The 18,891-nt window shown below is 43.2% G+C and overlaps 3 protein-coding genes across 3 annotated transcripts in view; 1 reads left to right on the top strand and 2 right to left on the bottom strand.

Annotated features, from left to right (window-relative positions):
• The window catches only part of LOC307166603 (P2X purinoceptor 4a-like), a 46,487-nt gene extending 39,126 nt beyond the window's left edge, over positions 1 to 7,361 (bottom strand). Inside the window, exons 1-2 of the mRNA XM_079885064.1 lie at positions 7,167 to 7,361; positions 6,858 to 7,002 (exon numbers count right to left, since the gene is read on the bottom strand). Coding sequence (XP_079741190.1) covers positions 6,858 to 7,002; positions 7,167 to 7,288 — 267 coding nt within the window. The 5' untranslated portion in view covers positions 7,289 to 7,361. The remainder of the gene's footprint in view (positions 1 to 6,857; positions 7,003 to 7,166) is intronic.
• Positions 1 to 18,891, bottom strand: part of dnajc30b (DnaJ (Hsp40) homolog, subfamily C, member 30b) — a 354,582-nt gene that overhangs the window by 199,239 nt on the left and 136,452 nt on the right. The gene's annotated exons all lie outside the window — the stretch shown is intronic.
• Positions 13,910 to 17,203, top strand: LOC307167875 (uncharacterized protein; the record flags this gene model as incomplete). The annotated part of the gene is made up of 7 exons (XM_079887181.1): positions 13,910 to 14,271; positions 14,840 to 15,076; positions 15,253 to 15,857; positions 15,989 to 16,079; positions 16,181 to 16,367; positions 16,547 to 16,718; positions 16,777 to 17,203. The coding sequence occupies exons 1-7, from the start codon at positions 14,008 to 14,010 to the stop codon at positions 17,201 to 17,203; spliced, it is 1,983 nt and encodes a 660-aa protein (XP_079743307.1). The 5' UTR covers positions 13,910 to 14,007.

The following is an 18,891-nucleotide window of genomic DNA, read 5'->3' on the forward strand; positions in this document are numbered from 1 at the left end:
TGTCAATCTCCCGTTCCATCCTTCCCTCACTCGTGAACAAAACCCCAAGATACTTAAACTCCTCCACTTGAGGCAGGAACTCTCCACCAACCTGAAGTGAGCAAGCCACCCTTTTCCGACTGAGGACCATGGCCTCGGATTTGGAGGTGCTGATTCTCATCCCAGCCGCTTCACACTCAGCTGCAAACTGTCCCAGTGCATGCTGAAGGTCCTGATTTGATGAGGCCAACATGGCAACATCATCCGCAAAGAGCAGAGATGAAATCGTGTTGTCACCAAACCTGACACCCTCCGGCCCCTGGCTGCGCCTAGAAATTCTGTCCATAAAAATTATGAACAGAACCGGCGACAAAGGGCAGCCCTGCCGGAGTCCAACATGCACCGGGAAGAAGTCTGACTTACTGCCGGCAATGCGAACCAAGCTCCTGCTTCGGTCGTACAGGGACCGGACAGCCCTTAGCAAAGGACCCCGGACCCCATACTCCCGGAGCACCCTCCACAGGCCGCCGCGAGGGACACAGTCGAATGCCTTCTCCAAATCCACAAAACACATGTGGACTGGTTGGGCAAACTCCCATGAACCCTCCAGCACCCTGTAGAGGGTATAAAGCTGGTCCAGTGTTCCACGGCCCGGACGAAAACCCCACTGTTCCTCCTGAATCCGAGGTTCTACTATCGGCCGTATTCTCCTCTCCAGTACCCTGGCATAGACTTTCCCAGGGAGGCTGAGAAGTGTGATCCCCCTATAGTTGGAACACACCCTCCGGTCCCCCTTCTTAAAAAGAGGGACCACCACCCCGGTCTGCCATCCCAGAGGCACGGTCCCCGACCGCCACGCGATGCTGCAGAGACGTGTCAGCCAAGACAGCCCCACAACATCCAGAGACTTGAGGTACTCAGGGCGGATCTCATCCACCCCCGGTGCCTTGCCACCGAGGAGTTTCTTGACTACCTCGGTGACTTCAGCCCGGGTGATGGACGAGTCCACCTCTGAGCCCTCAGCCTCTGCTTCCTCAATGGAAGACGTGACGGCGGGATTGAGGAGATCCTCGAAGTATTCCTTCCACCGTCCAACGACATCCCCAGTTGAAGTCAACAGCTCCCCACCTCTACTGTAAACAGCGTTGGTAGGGCACTGCTTCCCTCTCCTGAGGCGCCAGACGGTTTGCCAGAATCTCTTCGAGGCCAGCCGATAGTCTTTCTCCATGGCCTCACCGAACTCCTCCCAGGCCTGAGTTTTTGCCTCCACAACCACCCGGGCTGCAGTTCGCTTGGCCTGCCGTTACCCGTCAGCTGCCTCAGGAGTCCCGCAAGCCAACCAGGCCCGATAGGACTCCTTCTTCAGCTTGACGGCATCCCTTACTTCCGGTGTCCACCACCGGGTTCGGGGATTGCCGCCTCGACAGGCACCAGAGACCTTACGGCCACAGCTCCGAGCGGCCGCTTCGACAATGGAGGTGGAGAACATGGTCCACTCGGACTCAATATCTCCAGCCTCCCTCGGGATCTGGTCGAAGCTCTGCCGGAGGTGGGAGTTGAAGATCTCTCTGACAGGAGACTCAGCCAAACGTTCCCAGCAGACCCTCACAGTACGCTTGGGTCTGCCGAGTCTGTCCAGCTTCCTCCCCCGCCATCGGATCCAACTCACCACCAGGTGGTGATCAGTTGACAGCTCCGCCCCTCTCTTTACCCAAGTGTCCAAGACATACGGCCGCAGGTCAGATGAAACGACCACAAAGTCGATCATCGACCTACGGCAGGGTGTCCTGGTGCCACGTGTACTGATGGACACCCTTATGCTTGAACATGGTGTTCGTTATGGACAAACTGTAACTAGCACAGAAGTCCAATAACTGAACACCACTCGGGTTCAGATCGGGGGGGGGGCGTTCCTCCCAATCACGCCCCTCCAGGTGTCACTGTCGTGCCCACGTGTGCATTGAAGTCCCCCAGTAGAACGACGGAGTCCCCAGTTGGAGCACTTTCCAGCACCCCTCCCAGAGACCCCAAGAAGGCCGGGTACTCTGCACTGCCGTTTGGCCCGTAGGCACACACGACAGTGAGAGACCTATCCCCGACCCGTAGGCGCAGGGAAACGACCCTCTCGTTCACTGGGGTGAACTCCAACACATGGCGGCTGAGCTGGGGGGCTATAAGCAAACCCACACCAGCCCGCCGCCTCTCACCATGGGCAACTCCAGAGTAGTGAAGAGTCCATCCTCTCTCGAGGAGTGTGGTTCCAGAGCCCAAGCCGTGCGTAGAGGTGATCCCAACTATCTCTAGTCGGAACCTCTCAACCTCACGCACAATCTCAGGCTCCTTCCCCGCCAGCGAGGTGACGTTCCACGTCCCTAGAGCTAGCTTCCGTGTCCAGGGATCAGGTTGCCGAGGTCCCTGCCTTCGACTGCCGCCCGATCCTCTCAGCACCGGCCCCTTACGGTCCCTCCTGCAGGTGGTGAGCCCACGGGAAGGCGGCCCCACGTCGCTCCTTCGGGCTGAGCCCGGCCGGACCCCGTGGGGGGAGGCCCGGCCACCAGGCGCTCGCATACGAGCCCCAACCCCAGGCCTGGCTCCAGGGTGGGGCCCCGGCTGCGCCATACCGGGCGACGTCACGGTCCTCGATATAATTTTTCTCATAAAGGGCTTTTGAACCGCTCTTAGTCTGACCCGTCACTTAGGACCTGTTTGCCTTGGGAGACCCTACCAGGGGCATATAGCCCCGGACAACATAGCTCCTAGGGTCATTCGGGTACTCAAACCCCTCCACCACGTTAAGGTGGCAGTTCAAGGAGGGGGGATTAAATGCATAAAAAAATTTATTTATTTTATTTATTTTTTTTTAGATTAAATGCATAAAAAAATTATATTTTATTTAACATATTTAGTTAATGGAGGTTTACATAGTATTACACAATTCTGCATTTCACTGATTTTGAGGAATATTTGATTTTTTTTTTTTTGTGCAAGTGAAACATTTAGTCTAGAACTACAATAACCATCATGTTCACACACACACATTTTAATTATTTATTTAAGTCCACTTAAAATAAATTATTTACAGGGACATAAATACTATAGATGCAATCAGATGCATGCACATAATCATGGACCAATGGCATACAGCAGATCTTCACAATATTAAGCATATCACTCAGTTGTTATGGATACAAGTAACACCGTCTCCGCCAGATATGACGGCTACCTATAATAACAGACAGAGCACAGTACTTTGCTAGCCGTTTAGCCCTCTTTTTGGGCATCCCTAGTTGTTGAAGCCCTCTTACAACCAGACTGTGTGCATGTCCCAAACTACCAAATATGAACACAAGTAGTCGGCTCTGATAACCTAATTCTGAGATGATATTTAGGAGTGGTTGATATTTAATAATTTTAGTCATAAAAGCTTCCTCCATACTAGAATCAAATGTATATGCAACCTCCACAACGAACACCTTGCTGATCTCCTCATTAACCACAACCACATCTGGTGTATTAGCAGACACATGAGAAAAAGTTTCAGAGCTACTACAATTCTGAAACATGGATGGTTTTACACAAGAATGTTTGTACATTTTTACTGAAGATGAGAGATGACTTGATATGTCCTTCACTATAAGATCCACTATTCTGTCGTGGTGTGCGATGTACATTCCTTTATAGGCATGGCAGCCATTCAAGATATGTGGCAGTATCTCAGTGATCTGTTCTATCGTGTGATGCAAACAATGAGGAGCCTGGGTTGTAGGAAACCAAATAGAAAGGTTGAGTCTGGTTGGAAGAACTTGTAGTCTGGATTTTACTGTAAAAATAACAATGTCCTCACTGAGTGCATTCCGGTGTGTTCCGGTTCCGGTAGCACGGGTGAACGCTGAAATGTTGTTTGGTAAAAACTAAACAACCACTACCCTGTTGTAATTGCCATCGTTAATGCAATAGGTGCAGATATGATGTTTTGCCAATTATTGTGGACTATGTGTTTGATCGCAACAATCAAGCTAGCATACAAACAAGCATTACTCACCGGGAGAATTTACCAACAGCCGTTGCCACCGCATGATCCCTCCCGTGGATTACATCTAATGGGAGAAGAGCCTACGGCCTTCCAGCAGTATGTATGCCCGCTGTCTGAGCATCAATGGATGGCTTTCCAGTCTCATGAAAAAGTCTATAGAGACAGTCTGAACACCAAACGCCAACGCGAGACGAGCTTTTGTTCCTCTGGTGATCCAGGAAAGTGGATAACGCTTGCTAAACTGTTAAACGGGATATTCTTCAAGAACGGATTTTTTACAGCTGAAAGCCACATTGGTAAACCTTTCGGATTACAACTCCTGAAATATGTGGTTTAAAGAAGTTCCCGGCAATACAATCATATCCTGAAGACTTAACATCGGTCTCGACCGCTGACTGGATCTGTGAACAGCTGCGCTATCTGCGGGAAACCGTCCTGCCCTCTCTGCGGACGCGAGCATTTCAACCCAAGCGGAACAGAAAGGTAAGCAGGAATAAACTTGCATACCTGTGGCAGCATAGAAGATCTAAAGCGATTCAAGTCATTTTAAACAACAGTGAATATCCCGCCCACCCACCGTGCTCTAGCGATATCACAGTTATAAAAACTTATTATGACAATAAATGCCTAAATCAGAGGTGTAATGATGATCTTCCACCCCCACCCTGGTATTTGAACGTGCCGCCGATGAAACCAACTTTTTTCCCTGAAACCACGCACTTCACATTTAAGGAAGTAGAGACTGTCTTAAAGAACCTCCCTAACAATAAAGCGAGTGATAAGGATGGTGTGACATATGAGACTCTTAAAACCATACAGTCATGTAAGATTTTAACAACTATCTTTAACGTCTGTTTGGAAAATAAGAAGGTACCAGATTCATGGAAAGGAGCAATAATCCATCGTATTCCAAAAAAAGACAACATTCCTGAAGATCCATCGACATGGAGGGATATATCCCTTCTCCCTACCATCTATAAGGTGTTCATGAAATGCATACTGGCCAGAGTTCTTCCTTGGTTGGTGGAAGCTGACATCTTATCCACTAAGCAAAATACATACATCAATAGACAAGGTAGGAACGAACAAGGTAGGAACGAACATGTATTTTGCCTCAAAACAGGGATAGATGACTTTAAGCATGAGTCATGTAGACTGTATTCAGTCTTAGACTTTAGAGATGCATTTGGAACTTTATCTCACAATGTCATGATCAGATCACAGGAGGAAATACAGCTACCTCAACTGTTCATTGACATAGTGAGAGATGTATATAGAGGCTCCTTTATTGAAGTAAAACTAATTTGTTAAAAAATTGCACATCCTGTTAAAAACCACACATCCTCTAAAAACCACACATCCTGTGTTATTTCTTAACACATACGTGAGTCTAGGTAAGAACAATACAGTTAGGGCTACTTTTAGCCCGAACAAGTTTTTATCCCTCTTAACAAAGATAACACAAAATTACACACAATGTGGTAAAATAGTGATAATAGTGTATTATAGCATACTTTTTTCTTTTACTAACATTGTAAATAACTCTTGTAAGTTAATAGAGCAAACACAAAGCGAAAGTGAATGAGCATGCAAAAAATCCTTCAGCCAGTAACTTCTCTGTGATCATTGAGGTGATGTGTTGGCACTGTCAAGGGTTCATTTGTGCAATTAAAATCATCTAGCCTGCAGGCGCGCTGGAAGCGGTTTCATGCGAGGGGGTCTGGGGGCTGGGGGCTGGGTTGGAAAATATGTGACGTCATTATGTTGTGGCTGACAACAAGACATAAAATTTCTCTGTACTGTATATGTGTTGTAGCCATTAAAGAAAACATTTAGTTTCATATTTATGTTTAAATATTATAGGCTAATGTTATTTTTTAATTTAATCAATGTTGATTATGAAAGTGAGCATATGCAGCATGAGAAAGATAAAGATACATCATGAGATGTGAAATATGACTGGAGAAATGAAGTGGGTAAGACATGATTTTGACCACTTCATTGAGTTTTGTTTTGTAGAAAGACAATTTTTAAAAGATTTTCGTTTTGTATAAATTGTATCTTAATTTTGATCCATGTTTTATCAACCAATTGCCTGTATTTAATAAATAAGAAGCAAATATATAGCAGACAATGTAATAAGACGCTGGCACAATCACTTGCATTGCACGTGAACTGGAAGGTGCCGAAACTCAGCTTGTGCCTCACAGATTTGAGAAATATAGGCTATCTATTATAGAAAGCGTGAAATGTCTACTTTTAAACGAAACTATTCAAAACGAAAAGAAATAGGCTACTCTCTGATGTCATCCATATGAAATGTGCATTTCACATGTATTTCTCTCTGGCGTTCATGCGAGTCCACATCGCCAACTTCATCTTTGCAGCAACACACAAAACACCAGTTTATTAATAAACAATTAAATGTCTCCTTGCTATTTTTGACACATTCATACTTTTGCATGTTTATTGTGGCAGTCTTTATGCGTAGGCTACACGCTCATTATCCTGTATATAGCCTATTTAAGTAATAAAATTAATATAAAGGGGCGATTTGATTTGAGCGAGCGACCCTGAGCGGAATGAGCGAGGGAGCGGAATATTCAGAAATGCGCTCTCCGCTCACGAGCTCTGATCGGAACAAAGCATGACAAATGCAAACTTTATTTCATTTTCTCCATAGCTTGAACACTTACTACATTAGGCATAATAGAGTTAGTTAACGCTGTGCATTTATTTTATTTTTTTAACGTTTTTAAAGTACAATATTATGTTAGTCCACGGCCCCCCACTTCCCTTCCCGTGCTACTGCTAGCCTGTACCTCTCACCATATCAAAAGACTACCTGAGATGGGATGATGTAGTCAGCCACATCCCAGATCTGTTCACCGAGCTCGCTGGTGTTTGTTAGAGTGATGCCTTTCACTTTGGTTGTGACAGAGCTGAGGATGTTGTCAGTGGTCTGGTGTTCTCGACGCAGAATCACATAACTGTAACAGAATCACATACAAGTAAAAAAGTATAAGTAAACATTTATATTGTATGCTGAAGTTCTGTGAAATTAACTGTGAATGTCATTTGTTTACAAATCATTTAGATTAGATAAAGACTACACTGTAAATTGATGACTGAATTTTCTAAGGTTGCAACTTACTTGAAAATCAAAGCAATCACTGAGATCTGATACACGCGATACAATATTCCGATTCTACAGGATTTTACCACTAGTATTTGTGGTGTAGAGTATTCACAAAAAAGCCTCTTCAAAAACTTCATCACTGTGATTTAGGCTGCTTCATATAGTTGAGATTTCAATCCTCTCACGTTCTCTTCTCTTTCTGTTTGAGAAGAAGTGAAAGAGGTCGTGAGAAGGTCGTGAGGTCGAAGAAGTTTGTAGGCGTGCACTAAAAAGACTGCAGAGACACACTGAGAGTGAAGTGTTTTGAGCTCTACTGGACAGTTAAAATGCTTGAAATTTGTCTTTAGAGTACAGAACATGTCATAAAGAAACTATAGTCTTTTGCTTATGCCTTGAAGGTATTTTTTTTGTACAGTGTAAGAATAATTTATTCTACAGTAGTTTTAGGATAGAGATTAATGTGTTGGGGGGTTCATTAATTAGTTATGCCACTAGTATTAGGGCACAAATTTAGTAGAAAACGTGACAGTTTATTTATTTTTTTTTTTATCATCGCGATATATTACTGTACGTCACGAGAGGGCGTTTGCTCAGTGCAGAATAATTCAGTGGGAGCGGTCGTGATTCACTGTGTTTTCAGTAGTTATTGTATTTCAATTTATCATCGTCATGGTCAATTAATGTGAATTATAGCCTGTCAGGACATCGAACAAGAAAAAGGACAGTGCTATTATCTTCCGTGCCTGGGTGCGTTTTGTGCAGGTAAGAGAGACAGGACTTCACTTCTGCATCTGCTTCAAAAAATGCGGTAGTGTGTAGCGTTCACTTTAGACCGGATGATTATAATCCCGGCGATATGATGGAGTTTAACATGGGATGCCGAAGCAAGAACCAAGAATCCGTGCTGGTGCGGTTCCTCCTGTGCACACTGTCCCAGCTCCTTCATCGGGTCACCCGGTCTGTTCAGCCCCAGTGAAAACAAGGTCATGGATCCGTCAGGGATCATTTAGGGCCCTATTTTAACGATCTGAAACGCAAGTATCAAGCGCGAAACGCAACTAACTTTGTGGGCGGGTCTAGGCGCTGTTGCTATTTTCCCAGCGGGATAAATGACTCTTGCGCCCGACGCAAATCTAAAATGTGTTGGTCTGAAGTCGCTTCATTAATCATAGGTGTGGTTTGGGCGTAACATGAAATAAACCAATCAGAGCGACATCTCACATTCCCTTTAAGAGCAGGCGCGCTTGTTCCATGGCGGATTGCTATTATAACGGCGGATTTGCCAGGCGCGGTTCACAGCCGAGGAGACCGACGTTCTCGTCAGGGCCGTAAAACACAGAGAAGTGACGTTGTATGGGGATGGGAGAAACCCACCCAAATTAACTTAGGTTACACAGACATATATGGGGGTAAATGTGTAAGCTAGATTTATGGCTATTTTTTCACATCTTCATGGACACAATAAAGATTTCCCTCGTGTGTTAATATTTTTCCTTGTAATAATGTATGGTTTTCTAAAAATGAAAACTACTGCTTCTGTGTAGAGTAGAGAAGCGAAGTGTATGCTCGTTGTGCACACGCTACATTGATTATGGCCAAGCATGCGCCCTTAAAATAGCATATGAATAACATGCGCAACGCGCCACTGATTTTAGACTAGGTTTCTCCTGGTCAGTGGCGGAATTGTTTTCTAAACCTGTGTAATGATATTAGCTCAAAGGGGAAATATTAATAATAAATAACAGTAACAATGGCTAACAGTAACATTTAAAAAATGTTTTGTTAACTCAGTTATAAGTCATTTATAAGTTATTAGTTAATGACGAACTAATCATTTACTAAACATCATGTCTATATATTCATAAATGAATAAAAAGTGGTATGATAACATTTTATATAAATGTTTTGTTATTCAGTTATGTCATTTATAAATTATTAATGAACTAATCATTTATAAAACATGACTACATTCATAAATTCAAGTACTTTATTGTCATTGTGTAGCACAACAAATTTTCTCTAGTGTAGATTTCAGAGAAAATGTACATTTAAAATAAAACAACGCATGTAGTTAACAATATACAATGATAGTCAATATTAAAAACCTTATTAACATAAAAAAGCACCTATGTGGGGAGCACGAAGCCACCATCTTTTGTAGTTTATTGTTGACAAACTTGATGATACATTATTTATCACAAATCATTGAAGTATTTATGGCAAAATTGTTTTAGTATTATTATCTCAAAAAACAATGGTTAATCATGAACAAATGATGAACAAACCATTAGTAAATTATCAGTATATCATTTATTGATGTATTGTTATGTTGTAAGCTGGTCTGTGTTCAAAAACACAAACATTGTCACGAACTGCTCCGAGACACAAAGGTTGAGATCCAATTGCAGCTTTATTTGAAGCGTAATCCAGAATCGTAATCAGCACAAGCAGGGGTCAAACACGGGAAGGCAGTCCAAACAAAAAATACACAAACAATCAAAACAGGCAGGGGTCAGAGGCACAAGAGTAATCCAGGGAACAGGCAAGAAATCCAAAAAAACCAAGAGACAAGAAACCAGAAAACTGCTCGGAAATGCAGTGCAACAACATAGCCTACAAAACTTCGCAGTGAGTGATGGGGTGAACCAGGCTTATATGGGGTGAACTAAACAAGAAGATGAGATACAGGTGAATGTGATAATGAGTGCTGATGAGTCCAGGCAGAGAATGATGGGAGATGTAGTCTGTGAATGAACATGAAAGTCTGGTGTGGAGTGCCCTCTGGTGGCTCTCATGGGCACTCCAGCTGGTGACCGTTACAAACATGCAGTATTTTTAAGAAGAGTACTTTATTTGTTTTCAAGCAGACGGTCATTTATAAATGACTTACAGTCAGGGGCTTCCAGTAGGTTATGTTAGTTAAATTAACTTATCAGTACAGGCTTGTGTTCTGTGTGGAGTAAATTACTGTTTTCCTACAAGTCATTTACACTTTCTGCATCACTTAATATCAGTGTAATACAGTGGGTACAGAAAGTATTCAGACCCCCTTAAATTTTTCACTCTTTGTTATATTGCAGCCATTTGCTAAAATCATTTAAGTTCATTTTTTTCCTCATTATTGTACACACAGCACCCCATATTGACAGAAAAACACAGAATTGTTGACATTTTTGCACATTTATTAAAAAAGAAAAACTAAAATATCACATGGTCCTAAGTATTCAGACCCTTTGCTGTGACACTCATATATTTAACTCAGGTGCTGTCCATTTCTTCTGATCATCCTTGAGATGGTTCTACACCTTCATTTGAGTCCAGCTGTGTTTGATTATACTGATTGGACTTGATTAGGAAAGCCACACACCTGTCTATATAAGACCTTACAGCTCACAGTGCATGTCAGAGCAAATGAGAATCATGAGGTCAAAGGAACTGCCTGAAGAGCTCAGAGACAGAATTGTGGCAAGGCACAGATCTGGTCAAGGTTACAAAAAAATTTCTGCTGCACTTAAGTTTCCTAAGAGCACAGTGGCCTCCATAATCCTTAAATGGAAGACGTTTGGGACGACCAGAACCCCTTCCTAGAGCTGGCTGTCCGGCCAAACTGAGCTATCGGGGGAGAAGAGCCTTGGTGAGAGAGGTAAAGAAGAACCCAAAGATCATTGTGGCTGAGCTCCAGAGATGCAGTCGGGAGATGGGAGAAAGTTGTAGTAAGTCAACCATCACTGCAGCAATCCACCAGTCGGGGCTTTATGGCAGAGTGGCCAGACGGAAGCCTCTCCTCAGTGCAAGACACATGAAAGCCCGCATGGAGTTTGCTAAAAAACACCTGAAGGACTCCAAGATGGTGATAAATAAAATTCTCTGGTCTGATGAGACCAAGATAGAACTTTTTGGCCTTAATTCTAAGCGGTATGTGTGGAGAAAACCAGGCACTGCTCATCACCTGTCCAATACAGTCTCAACAGTGAAGCATGGTGGTGGCAGCATCATGCTGTGGGGGTGTTTTGCAGCTGCAGGGACAGGACGACTGGTTGCAATCGAGGGAAAGATGAATGCGGCCAAGTACAGGGATATCCTGGACGAAAACCTTCTCCAGAGTGCTCTGGACCTCAGACTGGGCCGAAGGTTCACCTTCCAACAAGACAATGACCCTAAGCACACAGCTAAAATAACGAAGGAGTGGCTTCACAACAACTCCGTGACTTAAACCCAATTGAGCATCTCTGGAGAGACCTGAAAATGGCTGTCCACCAACGTTTACCATCCAACCTGACAGAACTGGAGAGGATCTGCAAGGAGGAATGGCAGAGGATACCCAAATCCAGGTGTGAAAAACTTGTTGCATCTTTCCCAAAAAGACTCATGGCTGTATTGGATCAAAAGGGTGCTTCTACTAAATACTGAGCAAAGGGTCAGAATACTTAGGACCATGTGATATTTCAGTTTTTCTTTTTTAATAAATATGCAAAAATGTCAACAATTCTGTGTTTTTCTGTCAATATGGGGTGCTGTGTGTACAATAATGAGGGGAAAAAAATCAGAATCAGTTCAGTGTATCTAGAAACAGGAGGGTCATGGCAGAGGAAGAGTGCCACAAAAAATGAAAGTATAAGACACATTTTACGCCAGACTACATGAAAGTGTACACCTGACTTATAAGAGTAAAATATAATGACAGTCTTGCACACTGTATAGTTTGTAACAGTGACTTCAGCACTGCCCATGGCGGGTTAAATGATTGTAAAAGACATGTTGAGGTGAGTTCAACAAGTTTCATTCAATTCATGTGCATATTATTCAGGCCGGCTAGTTGCCAAGGCTACATGAAAACAACAAACTCCTTAGACATGTTTAAAGTCCCAATGGAATATAAATAAAAGCAGTTTACATAAATAGTACAAGCAGCTTATATAAGTAAAAGTAATCTACATATTTTAACATAATTATCAAGTAATTGCATGGGCCTATAGCTTATAGAAATTATATATTATGCTTTTATATCTTTTAGTGACCACAATTCTGTGGTGAAATGTCCTATGCTTGTCCTCCTTCCTTTTTATTAAAAAGGGGGGGGGGGGGGGGGGTTACTCTGTCATTACCAGAGTAATTTACCAGAGTAAATACCTCCCTGTCATTACCAGAGGGGAGTCATTACCTCCCTGAAATGACTTTTTGTAGGTTGGTTAGGTTAGGTCTAACCCAAGAGAGATTTGACAAGTTGATCCTTAACTTCATCATTCAAGGATTGCATCCACTTCACACTGTGGAGAGACCAGAATACACAGATTTATTCAGAGAGATTTTACCCTCTATGCATTTGATGTCCAGGAGAACATTGGGAAGAATGCTTGAGGATGAGTATACATCAATGAAAAGCACACTGTCTATGATTTTGTCCAAACAGAACCATGTATGTACTACAACAGATGCGTGGTCGTCAAACAACAGAAGCTTCCTTGGGGTGACTATCCACTGGATAAACCAAGAAACATTAAGCATCTGCTCTGGGGCATTAGCCTGTCGCAGGATCATAGGGCACCACACATATGATGTTTTAGCTGAGATGTTGCAAGATGTGCACAGAGATTTCAACATAAAAGACAAGGTGACCGTTACAATCACAGATAATGGTTAAAATTTTGTGAAGGCTTTCAATGTCTTCGCAGAAGTTCAAAGAACCATTCAAGACCGAGAAGAGGAGGATGAGGAAGACGAGGAGGGACACACTGTCTTCATAAATGTCACAGACATTTTTAATAAAACAGAAGAAGGCTACAGTCTCCCACTTCATCAGCGATGCGCCTGCCACACCCTCAATCTGGTTGCAACGAGAGACATTAAGGGTGCCTTGACCCAGTCAGAGGCTTTTAAAAAAGTATCAAGATCAACAATTGGCAAATGCCAGGGACTGTGGAACAAGCAACACAGAAGCACACAAGCTTCAGACATTATCAAAGACAAGCTATGGTGCCAGCTGATAGTTCCCAGTCCATCAAGGTGGACCTCCACTTACCATGCCATGGAGCGCTTGAATACCTGTATCCTGACAAAAGAACAAGACCTCCAGGAGACCTGTGAGAAGCTTCTGGTGACTCGCTTCAAAGCAACAGAACTCACCTTCAAACAGGAGTATGTTCAAGTAAATATTACCTTTATTTTGATATGTACTTAAGTTAACCGGTGTTCATGCTGTAATCCATGTATCTGTCTGAACATAAAGGCAACCACATACCTCTAACTGAGCTTAGTGTGGGGAATGTTTTCCCCAGGTTGTTAACTGAATGTTAAACAACTACTACTTATTAGAATGATGATGATTATGAATAAGAAAACTTATAATATTATTACTTTTGAGTAATTGTTATTTATTCCTTGTCTTTCCTGTGCATCTTTAAAGGGATAGTTCAGGATTTTAGACATGAATCTCTATAGCTTCCCCATAAGCAGTGTGGTGCATTGACCATGACTTACCCCCGACAGCGTCCTGTGAGCCGAGCTCCGGTCCAGTTTTGGTCAAGATGAAATTAGTCCGGCAAGATTGCTGGGGTCACGGCAATAAAGCTTTTTTCTTCTCAAATCAATATGTGTTCAAAAGAGTGATATATTTGCGTCACTAAAACGTTGTCTATGGAGAGGTCAGACCTCGTAATGGCTTGGCACTATTTTCTCCCCTGTCATATCACTGCGCGCTGCCGCTACCTACAGCCAGCTGCAAGCTGCGCAGGCGCACACCACTTTTTCAGTTGTTCGGCAGTGTTTACAGCAGTGTTTACGTGCTCAGAACAGCTACACGAACGAGCTAACATAGCTACTCACCAAGAGCAATCAGTTTGTACAAGCTTTGTAGAAAATGGTGCGGACTTGTGACTATCCGGACTGTACAAACAAAGATGTGGCGCTTTCTCCTCACACATTTCAAAGATTTCCTGTGGCAGATGTTGCTCTGAGGCGACTTTGGCTCATTGCTCTGGGCTTCAATGTGAACACCAAACTGGCGAAGATAAAGAAGCTTCGCGTTTGCAGTGCACACTTCAGCGACGACGACTATGTTTCTTCCTGCCCAGGACAGAGGAAGCAACGTGTTTTGAAGAGTACTGCTGTCCCAGCACCCTGGGTAAGTACACTGGACAACGGCGTCAAGCCTGCTTGGCCCGATTATTTTCAATAGACCGAAGGGTAATAAAGTTTTGCCTCGATGTTATCAAGAAAACAGGCTATACACGAACAACAAGTAACGTTGTGTGCAGCAAATAGCTCAATGTGGTATTTCCAGTTACGCCTCTATAAAACATAACATTATGTAGAATATTATTACTATCATCAGCAATTACGTCGACCATGTCCATAATGTTGTCTTTGCAATCCAGGATTACAGTCAATAAAGTCAGCTGTATGCAGGGTGCTCAGTGTAAGTTTGAAATTAGTCCATAAAACGTACATGAAGATCAAGAAACGTATGCTTTATGGGAGAATATTCTTGTTAGAAAGACTGCAAAGTGGATGCAGGTATTTTTTACCCTTTAAAAGTTGTAGTTTTAGTGAAATAATTTTAAAGAAAACTTTTTGTTACTGTTATTATTTGTAGATAGTAAAATGTTGATATACTGTAACTTTTACTGGGCTTGTAAAACATGATTGAAATTATTGATATTTACAATCAAATTTTTTTTATATTTTCAAAGGCATGCACTCCTGTTGTGATGGCTGCAGCAGCCCAGTCTGGGTGCAGTACTGATTCAATCCCTGACGAAGTGGACCACGCATTCTCTGGACTCCCTCAGTCAACCCCTCTGAAGTGCAGATTTGACCATGAACACTTGAAGATGGTTCTCACCAGCCCACCAGAAACCGTTCCAAAAACAAAGCCATCAACATCTGGTACATACTTGGCCCTACCTCCCACCTGTGAACAGTCACAGGTTAGCAAAAAAATATAATTTTATTTTACACACACTTAAAAAAATCGAACAATTTCATAAAGTTAAATCTTGAAGATGAGCCTTATTGCATATCCTAAATGAGGTCCTTATAAATGCTGTCAGTCAGCCACTTTACTTTGACTAACACTTCACTGTTTTTCTTTTTCCTCATTTAGTCAGGGAACCCGAGCTCAACAGTTGCATCTGAGACACTGGATACAAGCATGAGTTCCATAGAGGCACCTTGTGTAGGGGATGACTGGACATTTCTTCCTCTGAGTAGTGAATGTACATCCACAAGATCATCTTCCTCAGACGTGAGCATTGTGGGAGCAGAAAGGAGAGGTGATTGGTCTGAGAGGAAGTGGATTGTGAACGAGTCGGCCCTTATGGAACTGTTTTCAACTTGTCACACATGTGGTGTATCCATTACTGACAAGAAAATCACCAGCTGTGGATCAAAGATCAAAATAGAATGGACTTGTCTCAATCACCATACAGGAGTGTGGCAGTCATGTCCAGATGTCCGTGGAATCCCTGAGAATAACCTAGTGTCCTCAGCAGCCATTATTTTCACTGGAACAACACAAAATGAAATTGCAGAGTGGGCCGATCTTCTGAATTTACAGCTTCCAAAGAAGACATCGTACTACTCACTACAGTCCACTTATATGATACCTGTAATTCACAAAGCCTACACTGACATGCAAGAAAAAAATATCGCCGAACTCCAGGAAGCAGCGTCTCATGGTGGACACACAGATATTGGTGGTGATGCAAGGTAAATATTTCCGTTAAATATCATACAGTATATGTGCTCATTACTGTTACAATATTATGTCTTATATTATAATTCAGTCAAATCACGATTGCCTTCAGCCCACAAGTAACTTCCTTACTTGTCATCTGCAGATCTGACTCCCCAGGCTACAGTGCCAAGTACACCTGTTACAGCTTCATGGATGATGCAACAAAGAAGATAATTATGTCAGACCTAATTCAGGTAAAATATATCCAGTATTGTCCTTTTACTGAGTGTCCCTGATCCCTATGTTCTACTTTTATAAGCCTCCCCGCACTTCTTTTCTTCAATGAACAATTTAGGTATCTGAGACTACGAGTTCACCAGCAATGGAGTCTGTTGGTTTCTGGAGGGGTCTGGATCGTCTGCTGGACTCTGGAGTTAGTGTTGATGTTGTTACGACTGACCGGGCTCCATCAATAGGGAAGATCATGAGGGAGTCTTATCCGGAGCTCAGACATCAGTTTGACCCATGGCATGTTGCTAAAGGTGGCATTGCTTACTATACACTGTGTTTTATTATAGTAATCATCATGGTTGAGCTTTTGCATATGAAAAATGAAAGCAGTGAAGCTGTTGTAGAATTCAGAGTTTACTTTCATGTTCTGATATTTAGCAAAATTATTGTTCACGTTATGATTTTTCATTTTTATCTTTGTGCATTATAGGTGTAAAGAAGAAAGCAACATGGCGCCTCTGGCCAGATAAAATGGCCTATACAGGAGTGTTGGTGCCAACAATCTCAATCCTCCTCAATAGAATGGAGCAGATGAAGCATGAGGCAAACATGCATCACTGTAACCCACTGGTAGATGCCGTCATCAATGGGGTGAAGAGGAGGTTTGGATACATTTTTCAAAATGCAAGGTTGCTCATAGCCTCTGGCGTACATCCCCAGTGGAAAGAAGGCTGATGTTGTGTCAAACCTGAAAGCAGAAGTTAACCTGCTTCAAACTCAATACCCAGATGATCACATGCAGACAGATGGCGAGGACCCAACTGATGATGGCGATGAAATAACTGGATACTTCCCCTCACTCAGAACAAGAACAGTTCTGAATGAAGTGGACAGCTACTTGCAATCACCCGAAACCAACCTTGTCAATGCATTCCAAAACCTGCCGATGATGAAGAAGATCTTCCTGAAGTACAAAACAGGAGTTCCTGCTAGTGCAGCTTGTGAACGACTCTTTAGTGTAGGAAAAGACATTTTCCGACCAAAGAGAAACCGTCTTTCCGATGCAAATTTTGAAAAGCTTCTATTGTGTCGTGTGAATAAACACCTCTTGTTAAAAATCTCGGGGTCCAGCCTGGCCACCTCTTGATATGTGGTGGCAGAAACTTGTTTCCATGGAGAGAGACAGATATCTTTCACACACACACACACACACACACACACACACACACACACCACTTCAGAACCTGGGGAATTTGTCCTGGCTATCAGATCAACACTGCAACCACTCGTGCTCTCTCACAACACTACACTCACTGTGAACACTGCAGACTGTCAATCAAACCACCACCACACCCAGAAGACTTCAGGAACCACGAATGGCCCCAGATTCTGAAGGGAAAAGACAAAGAATATTCAATACAAAAAAATGATACACGAAACATGCACTCTCACATCAAGGTTGTCAAAGAAGCATATACAAATCACACGCACGGCCAAACAGGCCAGTTTCTCTATAATGACCGTGCTCAGCACGTTAGCGGGAGATTCTAGACCACCCCACAAACTTCCTGACAGAGAAATGAACGACAATGTCACAAACAGTAGATCAGTTCATCACACAATAATGAATGCAGGATTCGGATTAAACACCCATATATAAACTATATAAATACAAGGGTGACATAGAGGATTTGTCAGTGTGCAATTATTTCCCCCCAACCTCAGTTCAACAGTCGAGGAATACTGTCACATTAAGGATCGATTTTAGAAATATCCGGGCAGGCTGTACGTTCGACGCGTGTTTCGATCGGCTTGAATACAGTCCACAACCGGATGGAAGCAGTCACACTGTTGAAATAGAATACAGCTTCTCAGATAATAGTAGACAGTTTGAGCAAGAGACGGAAATGAGGGCGAGCACGGTAATTTATACGTGAAACGCCACCCCATCCACTTCAGGGTCGTTTAGTATCACACGTAGACAAACAGTCAGTAAGTAGCGTGAGCCGACAGCGTCTGCCAGTCTTCAAGGTCTGCCAAGCCTGCTGCAACACCTCCACGCTTGTATCGCTGTTAAAATATAACATTAAGTTAAGGAGATGATCATCCCACTTTAATCGTTAGCTTAGGCATAAGAGAATATCACATACCTGTGGTAAATGACTCGCGGTGCTCAATGCACTCAATAACGTGCTAATAAAGAAAAAACTCGTAGTGATATCTGTTTGCCTCTCGTGTCTGCTAGTCTCCTCTGCCGCACTGCAAGGTAAACGAGTCCCAAAATCACCCTTCCTGATCCGAACATTCAAGATGCGTTAGACGCAAAAAGCCCTTACCTCCTGAACCGAAAACGGCGCCCCGAAAGTGACGTCACTTCCCAGAAACGGAATAAACGCTCGCCCAGATGTCCGTCGCATCTCCTTTTATCCTCACGGGAACGCCATAATTGGGAATTAACCCCATGATGGCTGATAACATCACCACACTTAGATGTAGTGAACTACTTTTGCCATGTTCCTGTAGCTTAGCTTGCTACATTTTCCAGGGTGGTAGCTTCAGTGTAGTGAAGCTTCATTTAATGTAGAGTAACTGCTAGCTTAGCTCACTACATTTTCCAAGTAGCTTGTCCAACACTGGTTGTTCTCCCATTCAGAGCAGTGCCCCTCTTGTGACGCGAGTGGCCTCGTCTCGTTTGACGGATCCGAGGAGGATCCTCACGATGACTCTCTGATTGCTATTATAACCGCAGATTTGCCAGACGCACGCCAGGAGCGGTTCACAGCCGAGGAGACCGACGTTGTCGTCAGGGTCGTAAAAGACAGAAAAGTGACATTG

This window comes from Squalius cephalus (genome assembly GCF_949319135.1).
Source record: "Squalius cephalus genome assembly, chromosome: 11".
In the NCBI taxonomy this organism is placed as follows: domain Eukaryota; kingdom Metazoa; phylum Chordata; class Actinopteri; order Cypriniformes; family Leuciscidae; genus Squalius; species Squalius cephalus.